Source organism: Diadema antillarum, unplaced genomic scaffold (assembly GCF_040938485.1).
Source record: "Diadema antillarum isolate AM-2024a unplaced genomic scaffold, OU_Dant_1.0 seq00000386_RagTag, whole genome shotgun sequence".
Lineage (NCBI taxonomy): Eukaryota > Metazoa > Echinodermata > Echinoidea > Diadematoida > Diadematidae > Diadema > Diadema antillarum.
This window is the reverse complement of record NW_027271384.1, coordinates 2,459,869-2,472,407: the sequence shown is the minus strand read 5'-3', so window position 1 is coordinate 2,472,407 and position 12,539 is coordinate 2,459,869. Positions and strand designations below refer to the sequence as shown.

The 12,539-nt window shown below is 35.6% G+C and overlaps 1 protein-coding gene across 1 annotated transcript in view; it reads right to left on the bottom strand.

Annotated features, from left to right (window-relative positions):
* Positions 1 to 1,689: 1,689 nt before the first annotated feature.
* The window catches only part of LOC139731912 (cytochrome P450 4C1-like), an 11,315-nt gene continuing 465 nt past the window's right edge, over positions 1,690 to 12,539 (bottom strand). Inside the window, exons 2-11 of the mRNA XM_071642788.1 lie at positions 12,204 to 12,322; positions 9,625 to 9,710; positions 9,084 to 9,277; positions 8,545 to 8,614; positions 6,830 to 6,956; positions 6,000 to 6,182; positions 5,024 to 5,126; positions 3,957 to 4,091; positions 3,313 to 3,492; positions 1,690 to 1,978 (exon numbers count right to left, since the gene is read on the bottom strand). Coding sequence (XP_071498889.1) covers positions 1,815 to 1,978; positions 3,313 to 3,492; positions 3,957 to 4,091; positions 5,024 to 5,126; positions 6,000 to 6,182; positions 6,830 to 6,956; positions 8,545 to 8,614; positions 9,084 to 9,277; positions 9,625 to 9,710; positions 12,204 to 12,322 — 1,361 coding nt within the window. The 3' untranslated portion in view covers positions 1,690 to 1,814. The remainder of the gene's footprint in view (positions 1,979 to 3,312; positions 3,493 to 3,956; positions 4,092 to 5,023; positions 5,127 to 5,999; positions 6,183 to 6,829; positions 6,957 to 8,544; positions 8,615 to 9,083; positions 9,278 to 9,624; positions 9,711 to 12,203; positions 12,323 to 12,539) is intronic.

Below are 12,539 nucleotides of genomic sequence, written 5' to 3'. Positions count from 1 at the left end.
TGGTTTACAAGTGTCTATTACAGGACTTTAGTCCTTCTTATCGTTAAGACTCGTTTATATCTATAGCGCATAACTCGCCCTTCGTTTGAATAAAATGTTTTATTACCCAGGCCATAGACTGAAAACTTTTGAAGGATGTTTATGGATAGGGGAAGTCTTATACAAGTTAATGCATTTACAACAAAGTGAGAAAGATCTTATTCCCATGTTTCTGATTATTCAACAACATAGACCCATATTTTTTCATTAATGATTGACCAATCCAATGCGGGGGGGGGGGGGGGAGGGGGAAGGGGAGTAGGGGGCGTAGTGTTTCTTTTCATTTTTGTTGCGTGTACTTTCTGCTTTTAGTGATTACCGCTGCATATTGATTTCTGAAATTTATTTATTTTTTCTAATGGATAATGATGTTGCGTCCATGTAGCTTTCCTGGACCCCTAGGTAGAACAGCAGTGTCTTTGCAGGCAAATCTCAGCAGAGCGATCGAGACGTATTTCAGTTAAGATTGTTTGATTATCGTTTGTATATTGCTGTTGATTTTATACAGAAAATACAATACAATACAATACAATACAATACAATACAATACAATCTACAATTTAAACGTTACATTGTTATCGTGTCTATTATTATCTTAATCCTCTTAACATACCTACTGGTCTACCAACAGCTGTGGTTATCAATGTTAGAGTGAAAGCACGTATGTATAGTTACATCAAGTTTATGAGTATGTTTACATTACGTGCAGTTGTTATCTTGATCTAGTGCTTTCAACTCGCCATCTTCTTGTGATAGGATGGTCTATGAGTCACAAGCTGCATCGCCTAATGGTCCTATACCTTCCTTGTAATCAGTGTATGATTCTTTTCGTATGTTATTGTTACGACGTGTAATTGATATGAATTAATTAACGCAAAATTGAAATTAAAAAGAATACAAAACTTCTGTCATTCGCGTATCACATTAAGAGGGAAATCGACAACTCCATCCGCCTGAACAACAAGAACAACAAAACAAACAAACAGACAGACAAAAAGCACATTGTCACAGAATGTCGATTTCATTTTGTCATATATAATATTTGGGACTTTCTCGCTGGCTGAGACGTCAAAAAAATAAAATTACCCATTTGATGAAACTACTACAATTATTACTGTATCAACAATTTCTGCAGAGTTTTCTCGCCACGTCTCAGTCGTCATAGCATTAAAACCAAGTAGCATAATCATGTTCAATACATGCCTACAATGACGATTAGGATTCCGCGCAAGAGCGCCTTGCATCACTCATCTGACGGTATTAAGTGTCCATCCAGCACGAAAAGTCGGCACCATAATGATAAATACATTTTCAGCTTTATTCGCGGCGTGCGGAAACTCTTCAACTGTTTTAAGGTATCAAGAGGAAATCTGCAACTCGACTTCCATACAAGCATTTATCAACAAACTTTGCTGTCCATTGTAACTAGATCATTTCTTATAGGTAACTTTAATCACTTATGTTTATTTAGAAACTAAAAAGCACGTTAAGAAGCACTGACAAAAAAAAAAAATTCACGTTAAGATGCATTACGAAAAATATTTCAGTCCAACTTCAGTGGTGTTTCACATTGAGATCTAAGCCGTGCACCAAATTCATCAGACAAATTTAAGTACAATGTATTTCAAATTGCATATAAAGTGCCTTTTTTCAACATCGTGGCTGTAATCAATGTATTAAGCTTTCTTGCTAAAGAACACTACGTGTTTAAGAGAGGAATCGGTACTGTTGGGTGCTGGTAGAAGTAACTCCTTGGTAGAGGCAACCTCGTGTGTTTACCTCCTCCTGGTGACTCTGAGGAGGATCTTGCCTTCCGCTGGTTTGATCATGAACTCACTTGCGGGTTTGGCCTCTTCGATGGTCTGAGTCGACTGGAAGGAGAACCTTCTGAGAAGGTTGGCGAGGGTAACCCTGGCTTCCAACATTGCGAACTTCTGACCTGTTCAATGGTTAAACCAAAATGAAATTTGTTATCGTATATCCTTTCAACCTTGCATCTTAAAGGACAAGTTCACCTTCATAAATATAAGGATTGAGAGAATGCAGCAATATTAGTAGAGCACATCAGTGAAAGTTTGAGGAAAATTGGACAATCGATGCAAAAGTTATGAATTTTTACAATTTTTGTGTTGGAACCGCTGGATGAGGAGACTACTACAGCTTGTGAGTCATATGCGTACAACAGTATAAAGAAAATGTAAAGAAAATTCAACATATTTTCACTTTTTTCGCATAATAAAAGAGCACTTGACTTGCCTCTTTCTAAAGGCAGGGGGAATAATATTACCCATAACATTTGTCGGTAACGAGTCGGGGGAATGTGTACTTTTTTCAAAAGATGAAATTTTGTGAAATTCTCTTTATATTTTCCTTACATTGTTGTACGCATGTGACATCTAAGTTATTCACACACTGCAGTAGTCTTCTCATCCAGCGGTTACTGCACAAAAACTTCAAAAATTCATAACTTTTGAACGGATTGTCCGATTTTCGTCAAACTTTCAATGATGTGTTCTCGTAATATTGCTACATTCTCTCAATCCTTATGTTAATGAAGGTGAACTTGTCCTTTAAGTATGCTTTAAATTTGTTTCTTTCTCTTATTCATTCATACAATCAGTCTTTCATTTATTACATTAATGTCATTGTTTTTGGGCAACTACGTTATATACCAACTTGAACTAATCTGTCCGTATCAAATCTAAAAAGCAGTCTTGTGTAAAACGAAAAATCCCACGTCATCCACACAGCAACGCATGTCTGTAACTAACTTGCGAGATTATACCCTTTGTGACATCACAGGGGATGGTGGTACGTCATTTAGGAGCAGAGTGCATAATTGCCTATTGATCATGTCTGATGCTACGCCCCTGCCTCCAGTTATTCATGTTGGTTGGTATAGAACTACTGATTAGGATATGCATGGGTATATCTGTTGCTGTTGCTGTTGCTTTATCCTTGCTCATGGGCAAATGTCAAATGACATCTATAATGTTAAAAGGTATAGGCCCTATCATCTAGATCATGGATGTAACATGAAATTTCTTAAATATGTGTTTATTTCCAAATGTGAACAATTTATTGTGCAAGACACACATCAATTCTCCTCGCTCCCGGTATCCACTAAACATAGAAAGAAAGAAAGAAAGAAAGAAAGAAAGAAAAAAGATATAGAGAGATAGAGAAAGAGATGGGGAGAGAGAGAGAGGGGGGGGGGGGAATGGAAAGAATTTTAGATGCTGCAGATGATGATATTAATATCAGTAGACCCACCGATGCAATTTCTTCCCCCGGCCGAGAACGGAAGATAGGCGTATGGATGTCTCTTGGCACAGTTTTCCGGAAGAAAACGGTCTGGGTCAAATCTCTCCGGGTCCGGAAACTGTTCCGGGTCATAGTGAAGGCTGCTGATTACTAAAGTGATATCTGTTTCCTTCGGGACAAGCTTTCCATCTAAATAAAGCAACGTTTCAGAAATAAATGCGACACGTTTTCAACATTCTTTGATCATTACGCGATCAAAATATAGATTTCTCGGTCAATTTTATTGCTTTGTAATTCAAGTTCATATCAAAAACTTTAATTTTCAATGAAGTTTTTGATGAAAAGTTACGTAATTTTAGATACTTATAAAATTCCTATGCCATTTGTAATTGTATACGGTCAGTACTTTGTGTAATTATGTGTGCTGACAACGAAGGGATAGAAATGGCTTCACATAATGCCCTTGCATGCCGATTAAAACACATTTTAAGCGATGTCGTTCTTGAAAGGAGAACACGAAAGCCAAGATAAAGAGGAAAACAACATGCACTATGTCTATTATCTGATGAGTTATTGAAATAACTAATGCATGTAATTTGGTAAAATATCATGGTAAGACAAATACAAAAATGCACTAACAGACCGAGACATACCGAGCATTATGTCACTGTCGAGTTTCCTCGAGATCACTGGAACAGAAGGAAGGAGGCGCAGACTCTCCTTCATGACTAAGGACAAATACGACATGTTGCCCAAATCCTCAGAGGTAACATAGCGGTCGGTGTCCCCTGGTGTCCAAGACAGGGTTGGGGAGGATGGAGTAGGAAACGTGAGGGGCGAGTAAGGAAACACAGGGGCACATTAAGGTGAACGATCAATTCTACTTGCAAAATCTGTTTGCAGTACCTGGTCTGATTTCAAGGTACATGCTACTTATTCCTACGTAGAGAATTCTTCACTGCCCAAAACTAAACCAAACACAATCAAACACATTTTTCCAAACATAATATTGAATCCTTTGTCCTTTAGCGACGAAATACCTCACAACTTTTTTCTTTTTTTTTTCCTAATTTGATCTCATGTCAGTTGATATTGATTCCTGCGATTTTGTTTTATATCTGTTTGTAGTTTCATTAATTCATCATTCGTTCTTTTATGCATTTTCTTAGGGTTCCATTTCATACAAGCTTTGCTTTTAAGTGGGACCCTCCATTTGCATTTGCATCCTTATTCAATTTGTACTATGCATGTGTATATATTTAACAAAATATATAAAAACCATAATTATGAATTCTTCATTTTGTTATTCACTATCACATGTATTTTGTTAATTTATGTTTTTGCAATTATTACAAGTTCTGCTCATGCATCTTACATAGTTTTTTATGTTTTTGTCATATATGGAAATAAGAATAAATTTGAACTTTGAACTTTGAACGTAAAAACTTTTTATATTGATAATTAAGTGCAGTAAAATGACAGCATCGTGCGTGGTCATAAATTCTTACGGCAAGTATATGCCTAGCGCCCAGCTTAAAAGAGATAGAAATTGACAGAGGACGTAATTTTTTCCCAATTTTAATGAAATTAAATTCCAAAGTGAAATATTGTTACATATACATGTACAAGTCTGGGATATCATTGTTTTTAATTGCTGAATTTTCCTTATCATTTCAGGCACGCTGACATCAAATGGAATTGAACAAACACGAGACCCTACCTAGCACTGTGTCGATCTCTTCATGAAGACGGGCTTGTACTCCGGGATGGAGTCCAATGAGAAGCAGAGCCCAGCACATGGCTGTAGCAGTTGTATCATGCCCCTGGATTGGATGTGAGAAGAATAGCGTAAACCTACTCCAAGATACATGTGTAAGGTTCATTGCATTTCATTTCATTTCGTTTATTTCATTTCCAACAATGCAAAACATTTTTCATACACAAAATAACACAATATCAATACAATGTAGTAACAAAGAAAAATACGTCAAGTTAACAATACTACGCATCACAAAAGCAAATGAAAATTGAATTAAAACTAAAGTGCAGGAAGGTGGTGCGTCACACTGAGCTGATTAAGAATCTACTAAGTATTGGAAGAAAATTTCTAGGAGAGGAAAATGTACGCATTACTCTTATATTAGAAGATAGATAGGGTCGAATCAGTGTTATGCTCTTTGTTTCAGTGTTATGCTCTTTGTCTTAGAAGTGCTTTCAGCTATTAAGCCTTTCTATGCCAATTAATCAAATGTGCACAAATATCACACGCAAATCTATGGACAGGGAGCAAATGTGGCGTGCAGGGGGTTAATGGAGCTTTAGTGAAAACTACAGGTGGTACCTACATGAAGGTAACAAATTTATTCAATATGATTACCGGAGAAATAAAACAGGAGATCCGATATGTCGTTAAACATAGCAATAAATTCTAACCATTCCTATTCAATAAAATCTTAATCTCATTACAAAAGCCCTCCCCCATGAAGACTATATCTGAATTAACATATTTTTAATCATGATTGTAGGTATGTTTCACAACTTCAAACTCGAAGTTTTTGTATGAGAAAATTCATTTTTCTTTACGACAAATTGTTTGAGTTTGATAAAAATGTAAAACATTTATGAGATTAACTAATTTTGTTTAGAAGATATTTCATTTTCTTTTTCTTTTTTTTTTCTTTTTTTTTTTCTTTTACCGCGAACATGAAGGTATCCACTTCCTCCTGGATGTCCTGCAAGGTAAAGTTAGGGTCATTCCTGTGCATCTGGATGAGAAGGTCCAAGAAAGCTAGTCGTTTCTTTTTGCCTGCAACAGCGCCCTCGTCACCATTACGGCTGTCACGAGGCTTTACCGCCTGATTAAGCCTCTCTTGAATCACCTGAAACATAGAGCAAACAGACCGTCACTGAGTTTTCAGAGTTTTGTCTTTATAAAATTGCTTGTGTTTAATACTGATTATGCGGGCCATCGCAATGAATCTTGACAGAGGTTTTTTTTTTTTTTTATCACCTACTTTTATTTTTGGTATCCAAAAATATAAAACCAATACAAAGTAACAGATATCATTTGTTCAAGCAGATAAGACAAATGTAAGAGGGCATATTGGGTAAGTACAAGAAATTGAATATAAATACGAACACGAAATGATTATTACATAGCATATTATGGATTATGAATAAATGTTATAGCTACATACATACATGTAAACACATATGACCTACACAGTCATGTAATAAACAAGTATTATGAGCGGATTACTGATTACTGATGGAACACTAATGCTTGAAGCGCTGTCTATAGCTTTTGTTTAGGACAATCCTTGTCTCATTACGTAAGATTACTACTCATACGCAGAGTGTAACCCCGAACTTGCTGATGCCCAGATATTTCTGAAAATGAGGAAACAAAGAGGTGGACTATACCGATGGCGATACATTGCAGAGTAAGGGCGTCGTAAAAAAAATAGACATCATTATATCTCAAGGATTTCAGTGAGTACGAGATTCTTTCTTCAGATGCTCTTACGGACTTGGTTGTTCCGTGCAGTATCTCCAAGTATCTCCTCTGGCGTGCTCCTACTTCTGTCAGGCGGAAGATTGGGTCATACCACAACAACAGGGATTTGAATCTCATTAAGGTTGTCTCTGCCATTCTAGTTTAACAGCACACACATGCGAACAGAATAACGAAACATAGAGGAAGAAAGAATAAGTGATATTCAAAGTGAAAATGGAGATAAAGCACACAAGAAACAGTGTGCGTTTTTAGTCTAGACAATCATTTAAGATTATAAAACCTACTGAACATTAATTTCCCCGACCGAAGAAAAGTAATCATAAGAATGAAAATATTAGAAAATGCATGTCTGAACCGGTAAATTATTGCCTTTGCACAGAGTACCTCGAAAATGAAACAGATGAGAACCGCATGTCAATTTCATGGAACATGTAAAGTAAAGTTTACCAATAAATTTTCCCTAATCGCGATTATAATCATCCTTATCATTGTTAGTATCGTTATTGCCCTCAAGGCATCAGTTATTGAAACGAAGAGTGGCAGTCTGATAAGAGCTTGGAATATGTACCGGTAATTCCCGAATTCCTGGATTACTATGGGTTGTTAACCGCTTTTCTATCTAAACTATGTTTATCCACTTTCTCTTCTGCTTATATCATATTGATTTAAATACTGATGGACGGATATATTTGAGGAATGCAGTACAAAAATCAAATAGTTGCTGCTTGTATTCGATTTCAACAGGTTACAAAAAAGGTCGTCGTGCATTAGACCTCACAAAAAGGGGACAGTGCATCAATGCAGAGTATGACAGTCAATTTCTTGAATATACAAATATGTTTATGAAAATTATTTTGATTCCTGTAAGGTCTTATAGGTTGATGATGTGAGCATTTGAATAATGTCGATTTATTGATGATTGCATGTATGACTCTATAAAAATTTGCTTAAAGAGGAAATCCATTCCACTTATAAGTTACTCTGATAAGAAGAATCAAAATATAACCATTACAACAGTGAATATTTCATCAAAATTAGATAAAAATTAGGGTAGATATGAAATTGCGAAGTTTCGCTAATTTCTGCAGAACAGTTCTCGGACAGTTTATATGAATATGCAAATGACGAAGCAGATTATTTCATTATCTCACAATTTTAATAGAATCACAATTTTCTATCAATCGCGTGTACAAAAATTGAAGTGTAAAAAGTGGTGTTATTTCTGATTTGATAACATCAGAATTATAATCGGATACATGTTTCAAGATTTGAGACTGGTGTGTAATTGCGTTTGAATTGAAAACTGGAAATTTCAAAATTTTATGTGCAGTCTATATGACAAGTTGTGAGAGGATGACATCATCATTTCACTATTTGTATATTCTTATTGACTGTTCAAGAACGGTTTCCTGAAGAATTAAAGAAACGTCAAAATTTAAAAACTTACTTACTTTTTTTTCGTCCGATTTTGATCAAGTTTTCATTGTCGTTCAAAACAATTTTGACTCCTTTTCAGACTAACTTTCAACTACACCTGTATTTTCCCTTTAAGCGCCAGGGAGAAGAGAATGTGGTTCAGTTTATATTGAAAACAAAAACCCAACCACAGATATCTTGCGTTCAAAGCTCAAAACTCAATCAATTTAAACAAACTACCGTACTCAAGCATTGCAATTTTGATTTTAATTTAACTTATTTTGTTTGAAGAATTAATGATTATATACCCTTGGACGGCACGGACGTATTCGCTGTCACTGTCTCCTTGTGCATTGATGTGTTTCCCCATAGCTGTGTCTGCAAATATAATATGGCCATTAAAAATGAACAAGGTACAAGATTCTGGTCAAGTAGTAGAAACTAGATATGGATTATCTTAGTATTAAATTGTTTTTGCATATTTTTTTTTTCGATTTGTCAAGCCTACTTTGTCAGTTACAGAGATGATATATCGAACTCCACTATATGTTTCGTTTCTGAATTTTTTAAAATTTATTTTTAGACCTATATTTGTATAGATAATACATACGTACACACTTTCATAGAAACATCAAACATAACTTAATATAAATCAACGAGTTGAAGAGTGTGGAATAAATGAACATTAAATTTGCCTGAAAAGATTTTTCAAATAAAATACGTGAGGGATGCACAGAAGCCTGTATTTGATTTATCTTTCTAAAAAGTGGCTCTTTGTGCATGTTGTGAAATTTGCTGGTGAGCTGAAAAACGATGAAATGCTTTGCTCTTCCAGCTCGGCCCTTACCACATATAACGTCGAGGGCGCTGTAAGTTACGAGCGGGAATATGTTGACAAGGTCACTTCTGTCTGCAAACGCGTCCAGCTTCTCCGCCAAGATGATGCTCTGCTCGTTGTAAACAGCCATGAAGTTTTGGAGGATGGAAAAGTGAAAAGCTGGTGTCAACATCTTACGGCGGTGGAACCACTTCTTGCCGGAACTGCGGGAATTATTTTCATCATATATCAAAAAAAAAGAAGAAGAATGAAACAAAAACACCAAATTTATGAATATCTGCGTAATAAACAGAAAGTACACCTGCGATGTCTTCAGTTTTTATATTCAAAACGAATCTATTTCAAAAGCACTAGCCAAATCTGTCATTTCAACTTAGAAATCCCCTTTTTTATTTTATATTCTATAGTCTGTCATAGAAGTAGGGTGGCATGAACACCTAATAACTGGACTGCGTTTTGATCACACTAATTTACACTTCATATTGTTCAGTTGCAATGATATCTATTCTGGTTGTTAATCAAAACTCGATAATTGTTGTTGTTGTCGTACCTGAGAAGTAATCCGAGACCGAGCCATGGTTTGACGAAGTCGTAGCCGAATCCCTTGTCCATGTGACGGCTGTTGTTCAAGATTGCCTGTATAGAAATAGTAATTGTAAAGAATTTCTCTCCCCCTTTCAATCACCGATGTTTATTCGATTTTTTTGTTTGACGAAAGCAATAGTTGCACAACGAACAATTTATTCCAGGTGAGTGCATTTTTGTATATTGACACTTGTCTGCAATACATGTACTTCATGGGGAAACGAAAGCAAGGCGGTAAATTAAATAGAAAATGAAACTTATTCAAATTCATGATATTCTTCCGTCGAGATGTTTTCATTGCAACTGATTGACAAATTGCCCTACATCGACGTAAATAAGCACTGAATTGATCAGTGTTTTAGTAGTAGCCATGATAAAAATCATGGGCGTACATACTCGAGCAGGATTCGAACCTACGACCTCCTGAGCACCGAACAGGCGTCATCTCCACTAGACCACCGAGCTTTCGCCCGACAGCAAGTGTTGGTTCTAATCCTTATAGCATGCAGCGGGTACTGCTTTGTTATTCAAATTCATGATATTCTTCCGTCGAGATGTTTTCATTGCAACTGATTGACAAATTTGCCCTACATCGACGTAAATAAGCACTGAATTGATCCAGTGTTTTAGTAGTAGCCATGATAAAAAGGATTCGAACCTACGACCTCCTGATCACCGTCGTTATTTACGTCGATGTATATATATAATATGTATATATATTTTCCAAACTTTTGATACCATTGACCAAAATTAATATACTTCTTCTTTAAATCATTCCAATGTGGTATCCAAGGAAGAGCCTACGAGTGGTTCAGGAGTTACTTTACTAATCGCAAACTTTTTTTTTTGTTATAGCAGTGGTCATACATCTAATTTGCAACTTGCCGACTCTGGTGTACCTGACGGAAGCTTGCTTGGACACCTTTCAGTCGTTCTTTACATCAACGATATGCTGAATACATTGTATTTCTTTATCTTTAAGGATGGGGGGGGGGGGAAGGGCAGTTGGGTAAAAAATGAAAATAAAATCAAAATTTATTTTTGTATTTCTATGGAATCTCTGAAGTATAAGCTTTCAGAACTTACCAAATTTGTGGGGTACAGGTAATAATTTCTTTGTCTAAATAAGGCTAAAATAATCAGTGACAAGCAATTTGCTGACTCAAAATCGAACGAAAAATGAAATTTGAAAATGTCTGAAACATATACAAATTTCACCTAGAGTGTTCCCATGTTTTTAAAATGTAATGCAGCCGTCTTTAGTTCATATAGGGCCATGTTTACATGCCATGCCCTAAAGAATTAATACAATGTGTCATGGACCCTGGAAACCTATCTATTACTCAAATATATGTTTCTTAATTGATTTGTTGATTAATCGATGTAATTGATCCCAGGTTCCCGAAAATATGATATATTCCCCTACTGCCCCCATAATATTTGATAATGACTAACGTGTTTTGTCTACCACACCACTACTGATGTATTGTTTGATACTTTAAACACCGAATTGATATAATCACTTTAATGGATAAGAGTTAACAAATTGTCAATTTTCAAGAAACCAAACGTATGCTTTTTAGAAACTTCCTGGAAAATCATCCAAGGAACATTTTCTTTGACGGTACAATATTAAATGTCATACTCTACTTTGCTGTACTTTCTTGAACTATGTCATACTCGCAAGGGAAACATAATTTTTCATGAATATAGAGAGAATATATAGAATTAAAGAAAAAAAAAGCTCTTCATATTATTAAGTAGCGAATCATATAGAGATGGAAAACTGATGTTCTATTTCATGAGAATAAACATTTAAAAGATCATTGATTCCAATCGTTTACACTAAGGACAATCTTATGTACACACTTACAGGGATACAGGGATACGAGGATACAAGGATACAAAGTATTTTAATGCCTGTTAAAATGAATGCAGAGTGAAATTCGCCATGTACTGGCATAACAAAAATGAAGAAGGAAAAAAGAAGAGCAACAACAACATACATCGTACATATAGTCATAATTGTATATAAAAACTAACAAACAACAACAACAACAAAAGCATTGCACAGTCTTACAAACCCTCTTGTATTCGATTCCATGTTCATTAAAATGAAAACTGTTCACCAATGTCCTATCCGGTAATCAAATGACTTTTACTTGCCTTTGACTAGGGCAGTTTTGTTGGAAAGGAAATAAATGAAATGAAAATTGCTATGTACAATGTACAATATAGATACAATAATATACAAACTTAAGAGAAAGTGCTTATTTTGTGACCATCTTCTGGTGGAAATCATTTTCACCTATTTGGGACAAAATAACATCCAGGTAACAGTCGCATGTAAGGTGTAACGTCTCCCATTATAAGACTTTCACAGAATACGCACAAACATTCTTTGAATCATTATGAACAACTTTTGGCATGATGGTTACTTGCCAGGAGGTCTTTCATAATCGAAAACCTGTCTGTATCCTCTGTCAATAACATATCTTAATTTCTTGCTGTGAGTAAATAACTTATAAAAGCTTTTAAACTTACCTCCATGTGTTTTGCGGCGTATATGTTTAGAGATGGTTTGAGACCAAGCCAAAATCTAACAATTCCACCCGTCTTCTGGCGATATTCATCCATCACTGTGTTCATGTGCACGAAGAACTCTTCGGGAGTCAAAGAAAAGAAAAATCTGCCATGCATTCGCTTTACAAAACGCACGCACAAAAAAAAAAAATCCCGCTGTTTTCATATTTGGTACGTCTCAGGGTGAAATGACTGCCAGTCTACTACGTTTAAGAAAACACTTGGCTAAAGTACTTTAGATTGCAACTGTACAGTGAAACTCCATACAATATACTACGCCTATATAACGGAAACCCT